At 62.4% G+C, this 18,696-nt stretch overlaps 1 protein-coding gene and 1 long non-coding RNA gene across 2 annotated transcripts in view; one reads left to right on the forward strand and one right to left on the reverse strand.

Annotated features, from left to right (window-relative positions):
* Nucleotides 1-5,253: 5,253 nt before the first annotated feature.
* On the reverse strand, nt 5,254-7,003 carry LOC109492253. The gene is made up of 2 exons (XR_002736479.2): nt 5,684-7,003; nt 5,254-5,489 (listed from the first exon to the last, which is right to left on the reverse strand). It is a non-coding gene; the product is annotated as an uncharacterized LOC109492253 (long non-coding RNA).
* Nucleotides 7,004-9,705: 2,702 nt separating this feature from the next.
* Nucleotides 9,706-18,696, forward strand: part of MOB2 (MOB kinase activator 2) — a 74,844-nt gene continuing 65,853 nt past the window's right edge. The window contains exon 1 of the mRNA XM_023240206.2: nt 9,706-9,851. Within this exon, the coding sequence (XP_023095974.1) occupies nt 9,835-9,851 (17 nt within the window). The 5' untranslated portion in view covers nt 9,706-9,834. The remainder of the gene's footprint in view (nt 9,852-18,696) is intronic.

Consider the following 18,696-nt stretch of genomic DNA (forward strand, 5'->3'; position numbering starts at 1 on the left):
CAGCCCTTGAGGGTGAAGAGAGCCGACCAGGCCGACACCTCAGAAGGGCTGCTGGGAGGCTGGCATCGCAGATCCAGGAAGGAGTGGCGGTTCTCCCGCTGGGTAGAGGTGGCAGGCTGGGTGGCGGGCACAGACCGAAGGGCAGTTCCTAACCCAGCAGGCCAGAGACCGCCCTGCTCCCAGGTATGGCCTGCAGGTGACCCTGTGGGGTTGGGTCCTCAAGGGGCAACCTGAGTGGTCTCCACCTGCTGCCTGCCAGGTACTCTGTCCACGTGAGGTGGGGCGGGAGCTGGCAGAAGGCCTCACCTGTATCTGGAAAGACAGTTCTGAGGATGGCTGGGGATGCTGAGAGAGAATGGGCATGATGGTGTGCGTGGGGGGTGACACTTCCTACCAGGCATTGGGACAGCGGGTCACGGCTCGGCCTGGGAAATCCTGCCACCCTTCCACTCTTGCCGCCTCCTCTTGCGGGGGCTCCCCTGGGCCCTGTCTTCCAACCCCGGCCCCTCTTGAGCCTGCTCTGGTGGCTGGAGAAGATCCTGCTGGGGTCAGGGCACCCCCAGCCCCTGGACGCCTCCTCCCCTTTCCTGGAAATAGAGGAAGATGGGGCTTCCTCCCAGCACTTCGCCCCACCCTGGCCTCTGGCAGGGGCGGGAGGGGGGGGGACCCCAGGAGGCGGGGCCGGATGGGGACCTCTCCAAAGGCCAAGGCGGGGCAGGGGCAGGACCCGCCAGGAGGAGAGGCGGAGGCTGGCCAGGGCCAGGACCTGCTGGGACCCCAGGCCAGCACTGGGGGAAGGCTGAAGACCAGCGCTGAGGCAGGTCGGACAGGCAAAAACACTGCAGATTCGTCTTCTTTTGAAAAGCTGGGAGACCTGGCGAGGCTCGGCCTGGGGTCCTTGGCAGCAATAACCAGTGGGAGATCATCTGGATCTTGGGGGCCTTTGCTGATGGGACAGGGGAGCCAGGAGAAACTTACCTTCATGAGGTCATTTCTTGCCGTCCTGAGCTGGACGGCAGAACAAACAATAAAATGGAAAACGTCTCCGTCTGCGGGAGAAAATCTACCCGATATTCAGGCCTGTGAAGGCAGGACACATTTTCTGTGCTTAGTCTTCTGCCGCGGAGGGTCCAGGAAGAGGGAGTTCTTCTAGGAGTGAAGGTCCAGGAGAGCCAAGGTTAGCAGCTCCTTTGAAAATCCCAACAGGTGGGGCACCTGGGTGGCTCAGTCGGTTAAGTGGTTAAGTGGTTAAGCGGCCGACTCCAGCTCAGGTCACGATCTCACAGCTCGTGATTTCGAGCCCCGCGTCGGGCTCTGTGCTGACAGCTCGGAGCCCCGGGCTGCTTCGGATTCTGTGTCTCTCTCTCTCTCTGTCCCTCCTCCGCTCATGCTCTGTCTCTCTCTGTCTCAAAAAGAAATAAACATTAAAAAAAAAAAAAATTAAAGAAAATCCCGACGGGAGATTCAAGCGAGTGGAATTCAAGTGATTCACCATTTGGGTGGGGAAAGTTCCAAGTCCCGTCTTAACGATTCATTCCTTAAAAAAAGAAGCTTGCCTGTCACCTAAGAAATTGGTGTTTAGTTAATGACAAGTCACATCTAGATTAATGACACTCGGCAAATCTATAAGTCTTTGGGGACTTCCAGAGTCCCATCTAAATCCCAGGGCAAGCATGTCATATGTGACGAAGGAACCACCCCTGTTACGGGCTGAACTGTGTGCCCCAGAGGAGGCATGTGGGTGTCCCAACCCCCGGACCCTGTGAATATGACTTTATTTGGAAATAGGGTCTTTGCAAGATAAGACACGGTCATTAGGGCGGCCCTGACCCGATGGCCGGTGTCCATATGCAAAGAGGGAAGTTTGGACTCAGACACAGAACCCACGCAGGGGGAAGGCGGTGTGGAGAGGGCGGCAGAGAGAGGAGCGAGCGGTCCGCAAGCCAGGGAGTGCTGGCAGTCACCAGACATGCAAGGAAGATCCTGCTGCCACCTCGATTCCGACTCCCGGGCCCCAGGACTGCGGAGCCATGCACTCCCATGGTTTTAAGCCACCCAGTCTGTGGCCGTTTATTACAGCAGCCATAGGAAACTGACACAGCCTCCCACCAAAATCCGAATTTGTTTTTTTCCTAAAGGTTGGATCTCCACCCAGAAGTCCCAAAGTGACAGCCAGTATCCTGGGGGGAGGGGGGTGGCTGGCACATCATCTGAACTCGAGCATAACGATGAGACTTCGGACGGTGAAGAAAACACGAGAAGTCCTTCATTCGAAAGGTCCCACCCTTCTTTAGGTGCCGGATGCCCTCAGGTGAATAAGCAAGGTGGATTCCGGGAGCGGAGGCACCGGCTGGCTCTGGTTCTCCGTGGGTGCCGGCTGGCCGAAGTTGTGAGCAGGGGCGTTGCAGTCACCTGCACGTTCCAGGATGGAGGAGGAGGAAGGAGACCTGGGAATGCCAGGGGGGAGGGGGGAGGGGGACAGACCCGGCCCTCAGGCGTCCCAGGGTGTAACCTGGGCCAGCGTGCTGAGCCACACCTGTAAGAGAGGTCCCTGAGGGCCCCCGCCTGGGGGGATAGCGACGGGGTACACCGAGCACGAGCCTGGTGCCTGGCTGGTGGCGAGCACCCCGGAAGCGATCCCAGGTGATATCGGTTATTGGTGTCCCTGTCACTACCTTGGCCCTGAGCCCTGGCCACCCCACGGGCCCCAAGTCCTCTCCCTTACCACCTAAGCCAAGTGCACCACCAAGGGGCTTCCTGCTTTCTGCAGGGGGAGGGTGCTGAAGCCACTGTCACCCAACACCCAGGGAGGAGAGCCCCGCTGGGAAGCAGCGCACAGTGGGAAGATGGGGGGCTTGGGAGCAGAAGGTTCTGGGATCCCATCCCCCTTGGGCCGGTCCCCGCCCCTCAAGGAGCCTCAGTCTCCTGCCTGGCGACCACTGCCCAGACGCCGTGGGGTTTAAGCGAAGGAGCGCGTACAGGGCAAAGCTGGCCTGCTGTGGGTCTGCAGGAGGGCGTCTCGGTGTTTGCTGAGGGCTTAGGAGGGTTGATGCCGCAGGAAAGACAGCGGCCACCCACCACGGAAGCGCTCATGGGACTGGCTTCCTGAGTACCCTTCCCAAAGTGTCCCCCCCCCCCCAGGCCAGCTTCTCAGAAAAGCAAACGCTGACCCTCTGGGGTGGTGGGAACGGAAGGGCTGCCGCAACCAGCCTGCCACCCCCCCGCCCCGGCCCCCGCTGCCCCTGCACTGCCGGCGCGCACCCTCAGCCTTACTTGGGACTGTACCCGGCACAGGAACCCGCTCAGGAGGCAAGAGGGAGCCATTGTTCTCCGGCCTCCAGAGTGGAGGAGAATGTGTGTCACGAGGCGCGCCCCGTGCCAAGGCCTCCTGGCGGGGCGGTCAAGCACGGGGAGGGGGTGCCCTGGACCGACCCAGGCTGTGGGCAGGGGCCCGGTGGGGGGCAGTGAGTGAGCCCGAGGGACAGACAGGGTCAGTCCAGACAGAGGCAGTGAAAGAGGAGGGAGGGCCCCGGGTCAGCGGGTCAGCCGTTGAGCAGAGACCCCGCTTTCCCCTGAGACTAGGCCGCGCGTTCGCGCTTCTACTACAGGTGTCAGCCTCCACCCGCAACAGGACCATTTCCCTGGGGGGAGTTCCTGCCGGTCCTCGTCTAGAGCAAAGCAGAATTGGGCAAATTCTGTCTCCCAGCCCGGGAGCTCCCGGCTGGCACGGCCCCTGGGAATCTGGGCAGAAGGCGGGTGCCTGGTGGAAAAGGTGAGGTTGTGGACTGGAGCCTGTATGAGTAAGAAAGGAACACAAACTGGGCGGCTTAACACGACAGAAATTCATTGTCCCACAGTTCCGGAAATCGGAGCCCCCGAGTCTTTCGGGCGGGCAGGGCTGGTTCCTCCCGAGGCTGTGAACGAGGATCCGGCCCAGGCTTCCCCCGCCTCGTCCTCCCCTGTGTCCTCACGCTGCCTTCCTAACCCTCTGCTCCCGCTTCCTCCCTTTTTATAAGGACACCTGTCGTGCTGGATTAGGTGCCCACCCTCGTCTCTGTGTCCTCATCTGAACTAATTTAATCTGCAATTACTCTCTCTACAGGGAAGGTCCCATCCTGTGGTCGTGGGGGCAGGGGACACCCAGCATTCTTTGTCCCTATCATCGGCGTTATTGTGTCTGACGTATTATATGTCTCATTTTTTCCCATTGACTGTCGGCTCTCAATAGCCTGTAAGCTCCATGGGGGTAGATTCTTGTCTGCTTTGTCTGCCCACCGTATTCTGAGCACCTTACGAGTGCCCGGCATAGACTTGGCACTCAGTACTTATTTGCCAAATGAATGAAGGAATGAATGGAAAGAAGGAAGAACGGATTGAAAATCCTACAAGTCCGGGATGCGTGGGTGGCTCAGTCGGTTAAGCGTCCAGTGTCAGCTCAGGTCACGATCTCGCGGTTCGTGGCTTCAAGCCCCGCATCAGGCTCTGTGCTGACAACTGGGAGCCTGGAGCCTGCTTCTGATTCTGTGTCTCCCTCTCTCTCTGCCCCTCCTCTGTTCACGCTGTCTCTCTCTCTGTCTCTCTCTCTGTCTCTCTCTCTCTCAAAAATAAATACACATTAAAAAAAAAAAAAAGAAAAGAAAATCCTACAGGTCCACCTCCTGCTTAAATAGACCGCAAGCAGGGCTTTGTGGCCAGAGAAGTCACAGAGGGGCATGCCGCCGTCCAAGACCTGAAGGACACAGACAGCGAGGTTCCTGTCATTCTCATCCTCCCCCCGCCCGCGCAGGAGGTGGAGGGGTGTCAGTGATGGACAGTGTGCTTGCAAGTTTAAAAGACACGACTCCAACCGCGGCTGTCCTTCGAGATGTGGTGTCCTTCCTGGAGCAGGTCGGCACATTTGTTACGCAGCTACGGGTCTCACGGACGCGACGCGCCCCGCCTCAGAGCAGCGCGCTGTCCTGTGGCCAGACCAGCAGTGTGCCCCTGCCTTCACGCCGCGGGGTCAGATCGTCTCCTGTTTTCCATCCCAGTTTGGTCCGCGCAGATTCTGACCGTCTCGGCACCCCTCAGGGTCTCACACCATTCCACCGGATGATGGCTTCATGCCAACAGGCCGTGGAGCCCAGGACTTGGTGACATTTCGGGAGTTCAGTGGTCTGGGAATGTCAAGATATCCCCTGCAAAGTGGAGGACAAATCTTTACGCCTTGATCACCGTAACGGCAGGAAGAAGACAGGCATCCGGACGAGGGTATCAATTAGGTAATTGCCTTTTACTTCAAGTAACAGCAACAGGGAAGAACAGTGACGTAATCAAGAGTTTTTCCGTTAAAAGGAGTCCAGAGGCAAGAAGTTCGGGACTGCTGTGGGGGTCCCAGAGCAGAAGCGGGAACCCCATTCCGTCCTGCTCCTCTGCCTCCTGGTCCTGGCAAGCACTAATGGAAGAGAGAGATGGGGGGGGGTCCGGGTTTTGGAGCAAAGCCATGTCACCTGAAAAAATAAATGGCGATTCTTTGAGATGCAAGTTTTGGCTTGCCACCGGGCACAATTCAAACTGTACATCAGACGGGGGGGGGGTGTCACACGACCATGCGATCTGAGCTGCTCATTAGGGACTGGGTGACACGGGCTGTAAAGTGGGGTGTGCCTAGCCATGCGCCATCATCAAGAGAAAGGGGATTGACCTTGAGCCCAGGTAAATTGCCAGGAGCAGGTAGGCCACACTCCCCATAGGCCCGGTCACACCTGCCCGCTTCCGCACCTCCAGCCTGCACCGGTGAGCTCGCGAAGTTTCCTATGACACATGTGGCAAGGGTTATTCCCATTTCTCCAGCAAAGACGCTGAGTCACGGGGACATTAAGCAACATGTGCAAGTCACCCGGCAGGTTCGAGGAAGAGCCAGGGTCTGACTTCCGGACTACCGAGGGGACGAGGGGACGTGGGACAGCCGGTACACGGCAGGGGCGGGAAGGAAGACGATGTAACCACAGCCCTTCCCAGGACTCCCATGCCCAGGGGACCCGGTTGGCGAAGACGGCGGTGGCCCGAGGCCGGCGGGGTCAGCGGGAGCTCGGAGTCCTCGGGGATGGCGGTCTAGGTCGCCGCACCAGGCGGAGGTGCAGCCTGACGAGGGGCTGGCGGAGGGCCACTCCGTGGGAGTGGGCCACGGCCACCCGTCGGGTCGCAGAGATGAGGTCCCCGCGCAGGGCTGCGTGTCCTTCCTTTCCGAGATATGACGGGCTCGGCGACCATCCTCTTCTGCCATCTGTCTCCTCCCTACTTCAGTGGTTGTCGGTGGCCAGGGTCGCACACGACGCAGGGGCGTTACGGTCGCAGAGCGCGCCTTTCCCCCCCTGTCAGCAGCCTGGGCGCAGGGACAACGCGGTTAGGGCGAAGCAGCGAAGCGGGGCGGCCTCGGGCCTCCCCTCCGGGGTCCTCGCCTCGGCAGGCGGGGTGCGCCCCCCTCTCCAGAAGCGTCCGGCTCCTGGCTCAGCCGAGGCGCGGGAGCGGGAGCGGGAGCGGGAGCGGGGCGACCCCGGCCGGCCGCCCCTGGGCCCCGCGCGGCCACACCGCCGTCCCCGCCGGCCCTCCTTCGCGGGGGGTCGGTGGGGGGAGGCAGCCGTGCCAGGCGGGGGTCCCGCGGGCCGTCGGCCACTGTCACCCCCACAACGGCGGAGGACGGCGGCTCGCCCGAGTCGCCCGCGACCCGGCCCCGTCTTCTGGCTCCGCGTTCTTAGAGGCAGCCGCCCCCCTCCGTCCCCCGACGTGGCCCCGGCTGGCTCCGGTGCCTCGGGCATCGCGCCCCTGCACAAGCCCCGGGCGCCCCGGCACCTCTCTTCGGAGGCTTCTGGAAGGGAAGCCCGCGGCCTCCCGGTTTCCCCGTCACGGTGACCTCAACACGACCCTGGCCTCCCGCTGCCGCAAGGGACGCTGGGAGGACACGGGGTCGCCGGCGGCCCGCGGCTCTGGGGACGGCGGGACAGCGGGGGGCTCACCAGGCCCGTCGCCTGGTCCCAGAAGCCGCCCCCCACCCCGCCCCCGCCCCCGCCCCCGCCCCCGCCCCCGGCCGCGCCGCGAGCTGCCGCTGTCCCCCCACCCCCACCCCCCGGGGCTCCCCTTTCCCTCAGACCCCCCTGCGGGCGACGGCGGGGGGAGGGGGGACCCGTGTGACGCGTGAACCGTCGCGTCCGCAGGGACCGCAAGGTGGCATCAGGGGACCTGAGGGGAAGGGACTTGGGGGGGCGGGTCCTCTGACAGCGGGAGGGGCTGCTTCCCTCGGGCCTGGAGGAGGTCGGTCCCAGTGAGGGGACATCCGGGGTTGTGAGGGGACACCCGGGTGTAAGGGGACATCCGGGGTTGTGAGGGGACATCTGGAGTTGTGAGGGGACATCTGGAGTTGTGAGGGGACATCTGGGGTTGTGAGGGGACATCCGGGTGTGAGGGGACATCCGGGTGTGCGGGGACATCTGGGTGTGAGGGGACATCCGGGTGTGAGGGGACATCCGGGGTTGTGAGGGGACATCCGGGGTTGTGAGGGGACATCCGGGGGTGAGGGGACATCCGGTGTGAGGGGACATCCGAGTGTCAGGGGACATCCGGGGTTGTGAGGGGGCATCTGGGGTTGTTGAGGGGACAGCCGGGGTTGTGAGGGGACATCCGGGTGTGAGGGGACATCCGGTGTGAGGGGACATCCAAGTGTCAGGGGACATCCGGGGTTGTGAGGGGACATCCGGGTGTGAGGGGACATCCGAGTGTCAGGGGACATCCGGGGTTGTGAGGGGACATCCGGGGGTAAGGGGACATCCAGGGTTGTGAGGGGACATCTGGGGGTGTGAGGGGACATCCGGGTGTGCGAGGACATCTGGGTGTGAGGGGACATCCGGGTGTGAGGGGACATCCGGGGGTGAGGGGACATCCGGGGTTGTGAGGGGACATCCGGGTGTGAGGGGACATCCGGGGTTGTGAGGGGACATCCGGGGTGTGAGGGGACATCTGGGGTTGTGAGGGGACATCCGGGGGTGAGGGGACATCCGGTGTGAGGGGACATCCGAGTGTCAGGGGACATCCGGGGTTGTGAGGGGGCATCTGGGGTTGTGGGGACAGCCGGGGTTGTGAGGGGACATCCGGGGTTGTGATGGGACATCCGGGTGTGAGGAGACAGCCAGGGTTGTGAGGGGACATCCGTGGGTGTGAGGGGACATCCGGGTGTGAGGGGGCTTCTGGGGTTGTGAGAGGACAGCCGGGGTTGTGAGGGGACATCCGGGGTTGTGAGGGGACATCCGGGTGTGCAAGGACATCTGGGTGTGAGGGGACATCCGGGGTTGTGAGGGGACACCCGGGTGTCAGGGGACATCTGGGGATGTGAGGGGACACCCGGGGTTGTGAGGGGACATCCGGGTGTGAGGGGACAGCCAGGGTTGTGAGGGGACATCCGGGGTTGTGAGGGGACATCCGGGTGTGCAAGGACATCTGGGTGTGAGGGGACATCCGGGGTTGTGAGGGGACACCCGGGTGTCAGGGGACATCTGGGGATGTGAGGGGACACCCGGGGTTGTGAGGGGACATCCGGGTGTGCGAGGACATCTGGGTGTGAGGGGACATCCGAGTGTCAGGGGACATCGAGGTTGTGAGGGGACATCCGGGGGTGAGAGGACATCCGGGGTTGTGAGGGGACATCCGGGGGTGAGGGGACATCCGGGGTTGTGAGGGGACATCCGGTTGAGGGGACATCCGGGTGTCAGGGGACATCTGGGGATGTGAGGGGACATCCGGGGTTGTGAGGGGACATCTGGGGATGTGAGGGGATATCCGGGGGTGAGGGGGCATCCGGGTGTGAGGGGACATCCGGGTGTGAGGGGGCATCTGGGGTTGTGAAGGGACAGCCGGGCTTGTGAGGGGACATCTGGGGTTGTGAGGGGGCATCTGGGGTGTGAGGGGACATCTGGGGTTGTGAGGGGACAGCCGGGGTGTGAGGGGACATCCGGGTGTGAGGGGACATCTGGGGTGTGAGGGGACATCCGGGGTTGTGAGGGGACATCCGGGGTTGTGATGGGACATCCGGGGTTGTGAGGGGACATCTGGGGATGTGAGGGGATATCCGGGGGTGAGGGGACATCCGGGTGTGAGGGGGCATCTGGGGTTGTGAAGGGACAGCCGGGCTTGTGAGGGGACATCCGGGGTTGTGAGGGGGCATCTGGGGTGTGAGGGGACATCTGGGGTTGTGAGGGGACAGCCGGGGTGTGAGGGGACATCCGGGTGTGAGGGGACATCTGGGGTGTGAGGGGACATCCGGGGTTGTGATGGGACATCCGGGGTTGTGATGGGACATCCGGGTGTGAGGGGACAGCCAGGGTTGTGAGGGGACATCTGGGAGTACGAGGGGACATCCGGTGTGAGGGGACATCCGGGGCTGAGGGACATCTGAGATGTGAGGGGACATCTGGGGTGTGAACGGACCGTCCGTGGCGTGAGGGGACGGTCTGTGATGTGGGGGAACATCCGGGCCTGTGAGGTGATATCCGAAGTGTGAGGGGACATCCGGGGTGTGACAGGACATCCTGGGCCGTGCGATTAACTGTCCCGCAGTAGGGAGCGGGGCGTCGAGGCCGCCCTCCGCCCGCATCCCCCGCCACGCCCCGCGCCGGCTCCCTGGCTGGGCGGGCCTGGCCTAGAAGCCGCCGGGACTACGCGTCCCAGCAGGCGGCGCGCGGCGCGTCACTTCCGGCGGCGCCCGCGGCGCGCGTGTGGGAGTGTGCGAGCGAGTGTTTACTTCCGGCCGCCGCCGCCGCCGCGGGCTGAGGGCCGAGCGTGTCGGGCGGCGGGCCCCGAGCAGCCATGGACTGGCTCATGGGGTGAGTGGGGCGGCGGGGCAGGCGGGCCGGGGCGGCGGGGCGCGCTGCGGGCGGCACGGGGTCGGGGTGCGGAGCAGGGCGGTCCGGGCGGCGGCGGCGGCGGCGGCGGCACGCTGGCCTTCCGTCCCGCTGGCCCTGCGCGCGGCTGGAAACCCGGGAAGCACAGCGTGGCGTCGTGTCCAGAAGTTGCTGTCCCCGAAGCGAGCTCGGGTGAAAACTTTTTTGTTTTTGAGGAACGAGAGGGGCGGGTACTTTTCCCCCGGTGGCGCGGCCCTCGTGCGTCCCCGCCCGACGCTCCGAGCGCCCCCGCCCCGCCGCCCCCGGGGGCTGGGCTGGCAGCGCGCAGGTGGAGGTGCCCGGCCGACCCCGCAGACCCGGCAGCGGGGCGAATGGTCTTCGGGTCCGCGCAGGGCCGGGGGGGGCGGGGTGGGGGGGGGACGGCGTGCCCCTGCCCGGCCCGCAGGTTGGCCGCGCGGGCCAGTGACGGGGAGACCGGCGGAGGTGGGCACGGGAGGGCTGGATCCAGAGGCCAAAGAGAAGTTCGAGCTCGGCAGGGGAAGGCCTGGGCCCAGAGGGCAGGGCTCGGGCCGCGTGGGGCGGCAGGGGACCGCCGTGGGGCGGGGGGGGGGGGGGGGGGGCGCTCCCCTGGCCGCCTGGACAGGCCGGCCTCCGTCCTGCGCCCGCTGCTTGGCGGCGGTGTGCCTTCACGCCGTCAGGTCACGTCTCCAGACCTGCTTTTCTAACGCCGCCCGGGACCTGGAAACGGCAGCGCTCGCGGGCCAGGTGCGGGGAGGTAGGCCCAGGCGGCCGAAAAGAGCGCTTGGCGCCGGGCTGGGCACTGGCGACCGTGGGCTGCCGGCAGGACGGGGATGCGTTTTGTGGGGGGCCTTTGTACCCCACAGGCGCGGAGGGTCGAGGGCAGGCGGCCGCGTTCGCTTATTTGGACCCTCGGACGCTCTCTGCGTGGATAGGCCGCCCCGCGGCGCTTCGGGGAGTGGACGGCTGATGGGCCGAGTTGACTTCCCGGCGCCGCGGCCGCAGGGCCGCTCCGAGCGTGGGGTTGTTGAGGGAGCGGCGGACTGCCTCGCCGTCTGCGTGGGATCGCTCGGCGCGCCGGCCCACACGGAGCGGGTCCTCCGTGCTGAACCCCCGCCGGCAGGCGGTCTTTTCAACCGAGTTCCGTGCTTTGTGCCCCTTCTGTCGTCGCGGCCAACGTCCAGAAGCTGACCCCAGTGAGGCTAACCGGGCACTGTTCTCGAGGCCCTGGGCGAGACTGCAGCCGGGGCGGGGGCGCAGTAAGGTCATCGGAGCCCTCGCCTGCTGGGTCCACGTGCTGCAGGAAGACCGCGCTGAAAGGGACGGGGCCTTAGGAAGGGCAGGAGCGTGTCCTGCCGCCTGGCCGTGAGACCGGCGGTTCCGAGAGGACGCCAGAGGTCTCGGCAGAGGGACTCGGTCGGGGTCTGGTTATCTGTGCGTGTGCGTTTTCAGTTTAGTGGATTCACAGGTTGTGAATCAGAAGTTCTTTCGCAGTTCCTTAACCGCGGACCTCCCGCCCCTTTAAAGAAAAGTGACGCGGTTTCAGTTGTCACGCAGTGACGTCCCTCCAGAGCTGGTCATCCTAGGACGTGAGAGCTGGGAGGGCCCGGTGCCCTCTGCCCCTCCCGCACGTTTACTGAGCACCTGCTGTGGAAAAGGAGGATGCCGAGGCCTTGGCTTTCCAGCTGCAGAGGGAGTGAGCAGCCCGGACCCCAGGTGGCCCTCCGGCTGGTCTCTCCTGGAGGTGAGCCCGCCCACGGCGGGTGAAGAAGCTTGTCCTGCCAGGCACCTTCTGCGTGCTCAGTGCCCGGGCTTTCGTTGCCCATCAGGCCTTTCTCTGGTTTTCAACCTGGAAGAATTGAGGAACTGTGTTATTTTTTACCGTTCCTTGATATTTTTCTTAATTCACACCATTATCAACCAGCTAGTCTGAACTACAGTTCTCTTCTTGTGTTTTAAACAGTTTTTTCTTCTTTCTTAAGAAAGTTTCTTTGCGATGGTTCATCTCGGGTGACAAAGCGTGGACTCAACTGTAGTGGCAAGCACCGCTCCCGCCCTCTGTGCTGGCAGCTGTCACGGGCGGAGCAGCCAACGGACGTACTTGTCTGTCACAGAAAGTGCGCTGCTGAGTAACACCGGCGGCCTTATCTGAGGAAAGGGAGGTCTTGCCGGAAACCTGCCGCGGGAAGTTGAGAACAACGCCAGCGTGTCACGACTTGCCGTCGGAGTTCGCTGGGACTCAACTTGGAGGAGAGTTTTGCGATGCGTAGCTTGCCTCCGTGTGTTTTACTGCACGTTTCCTCTGCTCGGCGTGGAGCTGGCTCGTGAGCTAGGTGTAGAGTAACTTTTCTTTCTTTTTTTAAAGAGTAATTTCTGACCTGAGAAGGGTCACCGCTTCTCGTGTGGCTGCGTCTTAAGTCCTTGGCGATCTCCGTCCTGGACAGTTGATGACGGGGGAGAAAGCGAGCCCCAGAAGGGACGCTGCGTGAGCTATGTCAGATTCCGCGTGGTCCCAGACAGTGAGGAGCCCTACACATAGTGGGGAGTGGTTTGGGGGAGAACTTTTGTCTTAACTGGCAGTGACGGGCATTTGTGAGCAGACAGTAAGAGTGCAGTTTAGTTTTTACCCAACAGAAAGCACAGTCCAGAAGCTTCTGAGTATCTGGGAATGTAGAAGAGGAAATGCACTTCCTCCCACTTCTGAGTGGGGGAGCACCTCAGCCCTCCCGCTGGTCGTGGGCGAGGCCGACGGGGTGAAGTTTGCAGGGACATGCCCGCCCTCCACCCTGCAGACTGGGCCCGGAGCCAGGGCAGGGGCAGGCGCACACCAGCCCCCTTCCTGGGGCTGTGGCCGCCCTGTTGATCTTCGAACGGCGGATGAGGTGGGTGACGTCCGTAGCTCAGAGCTCTCCGGCTCTGGCAGGAGATCTGCCTCTGGTGTTGGCAGTTTAACGCAGACCACGACGGAAGTTGGCGCTCCTGGTCAGCCAGCAGGCATTTCTAGATGGCCACGGGGCTTTCTGGCCTGTCTGGCTTGGCCTTCGGAATCTTGTGCTCCGTTGAAGGAGATAATTCCTGTGTACGTGTACCTATGCAGGATTTGAATGGGGTGTTGATGACTTTTTCTTTGCACTTTGGCTCATGGGACGACTGGCCTGGGACTGACCACCAGATCTGATCGTGTGGACACCCAGACTGGACTTGCCTGAGTCGCCAGGCTTTTTTTTTGTTTTAACAGCCTCATCGAGGTATAGTTTACACGGCGTAGAGTTTACTTGTTTTAAGTGCACAATTGGGTGACTTTCAGTGAAAGCACAGAGCAGTGTGGCCATCAGCACAGCTCGGTATGTCAGTGTTGCCATCGCCCCGAAGGAGCCTCGTGACCATCGGCGGTCACTCCCCTTTCCCAGCCCTGGGTAGTGACTGACTGACTTTCTCTAGATCCGCCTGTTCTGAGCGTCTCCCGTAAGTGGAATCACAACACGTGGTCTTTTGTGGCTCTTCACTTAAGTGTAACGTTTAAAAGTTTGCTCACGTTGTGCGTGGATCAACCATCAGTCCTTTTCACGGCCAGGTGACATTCTGGGGTACGGAGATACGCACACTTTGCTTCTCTGTCGGTGGTCTGGGTTGTTCCCACTGTTGGTCGATCGTGAGTGATGCTGCGGTGACCCAGCCTTTTCTGACAGTGAGTTGGGCCACTTCCTCAGCTGAGGTTACCTTCGGGTCCTGACGGCATCCACTGTCCGCTGTGGGCCGGGCCCTGTGCTTCCGAGATCAAGGAGACAGTCTTTGCTTTGTCAGGCTGGGAGAGGAGGGCCGCGGACACTGGTGACCCAGCGTGGAGGGGTGAATGAAGTAGAGCTGGGGTGGGGGGGCCAGGCCGGGAGGGTGGCTCAGAGCAGGGGAGCTCATATGGGGAGATGCGTAGGAATTTTCCAAGCAGAAAGGCAGGACTGTGGCCCAGGCGTGTGCAAAGGCACGGAGGCATCGACGGAAAAGCTGTCTTCCAGCTGGTGACCCCCTCGGAAGCTGTGGTCGTGGAGCTTCCAGGAACGGCCGCGGTACAGACGGCTCCACCTGGGCGGCTGTTTGGGCCCGGGCTTGCTGAACTTCTTGGCTGCGGCCACTGGTGCGTTCAGATTCCCGTTAACACGAACCCCTTTGTGGGGTGAGCCCGTGCACCTGGGTGCTCTCAGCGGCGCCTCATTTCTCATTTGTCCTCCCGCTTGGGGTATCCCCTGGGAGCTTTGCAGGGAGCGTCCCAGCAGCTGTGCCTCTGCGGGGAGACGGGACGCGCACTCACCAGTGGCGCTGCAGACAGGCTCTGCCGGCGACGGGGGTTGTGGCCTGGGAGGGCCCCGGGCCACCCTGGTGGACGCTGCTCTTCCCACTAGGTGCCACCGCCTGGTGCTTGCTTACCAAGGCCTCTTCCCCAGAACCCAGAAAAGCCAGACAGCACTGGGGGGGGGGGAAGGGGGGGCTGGCTGCCAGGCCTTGTCAGGAGCTGGCGGTGGCTTGGGAGGGGCTCACTTGGTACAACGGGGCTGTTGTTCGCTCTAAGGCCTGCCGTGGGAGGGAGCCGTGTGGTTCGGGAAGGTGGGTGCCGGGGGCCTCGGCGGGGATGCCTGTGCCGGTGTTCCTGTGGTCGCGGTGTCTCCTGCTTCGTCCTGGGAACCGACAGGCTCTTGGCTTTGTCGTGAATGTGCTCGTGTGGCCTGTGAGGTGCTCGGTGAGGCGCTCTCTGCACTTTTTGGGCACATGGATGCTGGGAGCTAGTCAGGGAGCTGGTCTCGGGCCCCGCCCGTGACTTGTGTGTGTGCCTTTCCTCCCGTCAGTGTCAGCCTGTCCGGAAAAGGAGGTGGCGCATGCTGTTCCTGTCCGACTTGGCAGGAGTGCCGCCCTTCTTTGTCTCCCGTGTTTGTTTTTCTTCCAGGACAGGACTGCTCCTGGCTGGGCACGCCCACCGGCGCCGGGAGCTGCTCTGTAGAACAGTGCCTGGAGACGGTGGACGTAGGAAGAGGTGAAACCAAGGAGTGAACTGTGGAGGCCTAAAGAGGAGAGAGGGAGGTGCTGGGTGGGGTGTCCAGGCCACGTATGAGCTGTGGCACTGTTCCTGTGTAGAGCCATGTGGCTTTGGGCGGTGACCGCATTCACATTGTCACCTTCTGGTTCCTTTCTCTTTGAAGACGGTTTCCTTTGCTAGCTCGAGAGAGCTGACAGTGCACGGCTGCTGGGGTGGGACATACTCTCCTCCTTCCTGCAGCTGTTCCTGGGCACATCCCTGGGAGAGCGGGGTGTGTAGTTACAACCTGTCGCACCTTTTTGTTTGTTTGCTTGTTGGGGATGTCGTTGCTAAGTTGGGTCATAGTGGTGACTTTTGGTGTTAGTTGAGCATTTCTGTGTAGGGTGAGGGCAGGGAGCTCCCGCAGGGGCACGCACCTTCTCCCCCAGAAGGCAGGCTGACCGTTGGCAAGCAGGGAGGTGTGCCCTCGTTCCCCTTAGGGTCAGGGGACCTCTCCCCTCCAGCCTTTGCACCAGGCTGGCCCTGGGCTGGCAGACTGTTCTCTCCCAGAGAACGGCGCCTCTGGAGTCCCGTGGTCTCGGGGCTCGGCCTGCACTGCCCGTGCTCACCAAAGTGGCCAGCCCCCCCACTTCACTGGCTGTGTCCTTCAAGGCCAGCAGGGAGACCCTCCCCAACCCCAAACGGCTTACTGGTCTGACCCCCAGCAGTAATGTGGGTGGCTTAGCCAGGTTGTGGATGTGTGGCCCACATCCAGTCCTGGGGTCCAGTGGACTTGGCCCCATCGTGCCAGGTAAATGTGTCTCTTTTCTTGGGCTTTGGGTGGTGTCTGTTGCTGTGAAATCAACCCCAGAACTTAGTGGCTCCGAACAAGGACCACCATTTCTCTCAACTCTGGGTTGATGGGTGGGGCCTCAGTTTCCCCATATGGCCTCTCTGCATGTGGACTCTGGAGCAGCATTCTCAAACTTTTTGGTCTCAGGCTCCCCTTACGTACTTAAAAATTATTGGGTTTAGGGGTGCCTCAGTCGGTTAAGTGTCTGACTTTGGCTCAGGTCACGATCTCACGGTTTGTGAGTTCAAGCCCCGTGTCGGGCTCAGTGCTGACAGCTCGGAGCCTGGAGCCTGCTTCGGATTTGGTGCCTCCCTTTGTCTCTGTCCCTCCCCTGCTCGTGCTCTGTCTCTCAAAAATAAATAAACCTTGAAAAAGAAAATGATTGGATTTATATGGGTTGTAGCTAACAATATTTACGTATTAGCAAATAAAATACATTTACAATATCCTTTAATTCACTTAAAGAGAATAGTAAACCCAGTGTATGTCAACGTAAGTTGTTTTCAATTAAAAAGTAACTATATTTTGCAGAACACAAAGCATGAGAAGAACGATCCAACTTTTTGCAAATCTCATGAGCTGGATCCCTATGTCTCCTTTTGGGTTCGTTCCGTTATAATCTTACAAGTCACGTAGCTTCTGGAAAGCTCCGCTGTACACGGGTGAGAGAATGGGACTGAGAGGCAAGTACCGTCTTCAGGTTGTCATGAGAAGAGCTTTAACCGTGGCCCCCCAGGTCACACTTCAAGCACCGTGACAGGGGCTCTCTACGTGGCCTTGTTGCAGCAGGAGAGCCACGGTGGAAGCTGTCAGAAGACGAGTGTCGGCTCTGCTGTGTCGGTCAGACAAGTCACAGGGCCACCCAGATACGGTGGGAGGGGACAGACTCTCCCTCCCGAAGGGGGGAGGGGGGCCACGTGTGGGGAAGGGGAGGGCTGCCGGCAGTCCCATCTGCAGACCAGGGGGCATGGGAACGTTGGGTCGGTTATTGCTGGAAGTCTGGGTGTCCGGGTGCACGGGCCGCTGTCCTGCAGAGGTGCTGAGCCCGTGTGGCCCCGGGGCAGCTGCCTCAGGTGTGAGTCCTGGCGCCACAGCTTGTTTAGGGCCCCGGAGCCTCTGTTTCTTCATCTGCGACACGGCCTGAGTCGTCACCTTCCTGGCAGCGCTCGGGGGGTTTTGTGAGGCGTCCGCGTGTGGTGTGGGTGCACCTCAGGCAGCTGTTGTAGGGAACCCCCCTCCCCCAGCTGAGACGGGGCTTAGCACCGGCCGGGTCTGAGAACTCATTTCCGGGCCTGCACTTTCTTCCTGGAGACCTGGGGGTGGGCTGGTGTGCGAGCGGTCCCTGCCCTGCCCGCCCCCGGCCGTGGTGCCAGCTATGGTGGCCAGTGTGGGAGCGGTCCTGTCCTGCCCCCCCACCCCCCACCCCCAACCCCGGGTGCTGGCTGCGGTGGCCGGCATACGTGCTCAGCGCCCCAGCGGGGCCAGGTACACGTGAGGTGCACACGGCTTGCCTTCCTGGCTGCTTCCCTCCCAGCTTGTCTGCCCCGAGAACCTCACCGCACCGCAGCCTCTAGAGCTCCGCTGTCACCTTGCACGTCACCTTGTCCCTATCACCTCTGTCCTGTTCTCGGAGAGCTGCTGTTATGTGCGGTTAGGCCTCGTGTCCCGGTCCCTAGGGAGAGCCCGGTCGGATGAGCACACCATCCTGCGGGTACGGCTGCTCTTGGGACTGCAAGGTCGGCACCTGGAGCGTGACCCCGGGGTCCTGTGGCGGGTCTGGCTCTCAGGCGACCGTGGGCAGAGGGCGAGGGTTCGGGGGCTCGGTGCTCTCTGGAGACTGCCTGACCCCATCCCCGAGCAGAGAGTGCCTTCCGCCTGTGACCTGCCGGTTCCCGGTCCCACAGGGCCTGAGCGGGGGGATGTCATCCCGCCACGCTTGCCTTCCCTGCCGGATGCCAGCGCCTCTGCTGACACAACCCCAGCGTTGTCAGAAGGGCGCCGGCATACCCCGTTTGCCGTCTCCTGGCTCCACCTTTGTGCCGTGGGGGTTGCCGGCTCATCCCTCTCATTCCGTGCCCCATGCCTGTCCTGACACCGTCACACGCTGGCCCGCACGGGATGCCGTGGCACCGGGTAGCGACGGCGGACCGTGGCCTTTGTGATCGATGACGCGGGTGCTGTGGCCGCGTCTTCCCTGTGCTCTACCGCTTTCTTGGTTGTGAGCATGTTCCTGCTGCCAAAGAGGGGAGGCTGAGAGGGCGCTGGCCTCACCGAGAGCGGCTTTTCGTCACCCTGCCGTTTGAGAGGAGCACGCCTGCCCCCCGCTTGTTCACGTTTCCCTCCGTCCGGGCTCCCCACGGCCATTGTGCCCACTATTTTTCCCATAGCGGACTCCTCATTTCCTTCTCCTGCTGCCCCCCTCTGGGGGCAGCCGCCCTCCGCCCTCCGGGCCCTCCACAGGTGGACTCTTGTCACTCTTCCCTCCTGGGCTGGGGGGCCGTGCCAGGTCCTCCCCACCTCCTGTGCCGCCCCAGCGCTGAGACCCTGCCTCTTGCCCTCACTCAGCTCTCCCCCTGTGCCTTTCGTTCTCCACCCTCTGTCCCCACCCCCACCCCCACCCCCCCCCCCCCCCCCGCCTTCCTCCCCATCCCCCACCACCACTTCCCTTCTTTCCCTTCATGTCTGGGCCTGGTGGGGGGCAGTCCCAGGGCAAGGCAGTAAGGTTCAGCAGCAGAGGCCGTGGCCCGTGGCCCTGCCTATCCACGGGCAGCCCCTAAAAGGAGACGCCTGCTTTAGCATGAGCGACGTGCCTCCGTGGCGTGTCTGGTCCTGAGTGAGCAGCCCGTGGTCCGTGGCTGGGCTCCATCAGCTGGGCTCCATCTGGGGGAGCACTTGAACTGAGCCTGCTTCGGGATGCACGAGGGGTATACATGACCTGAGGTTAGGCTTAT

The sequence above is a fragment of the Felis catus genome, chromosome D1, assembly GCF_018350175.1.
Source record: "Felis catus isolate Fca126 chromosome D1, F.catus_Fca126_mat1.0, whole genome shotgun sequence".
Lineage (NCBI taxonomy): Eukaryota > Metazoa > Chordata > Mammalia > Carnivora > Felidae > Felis > Felis catus.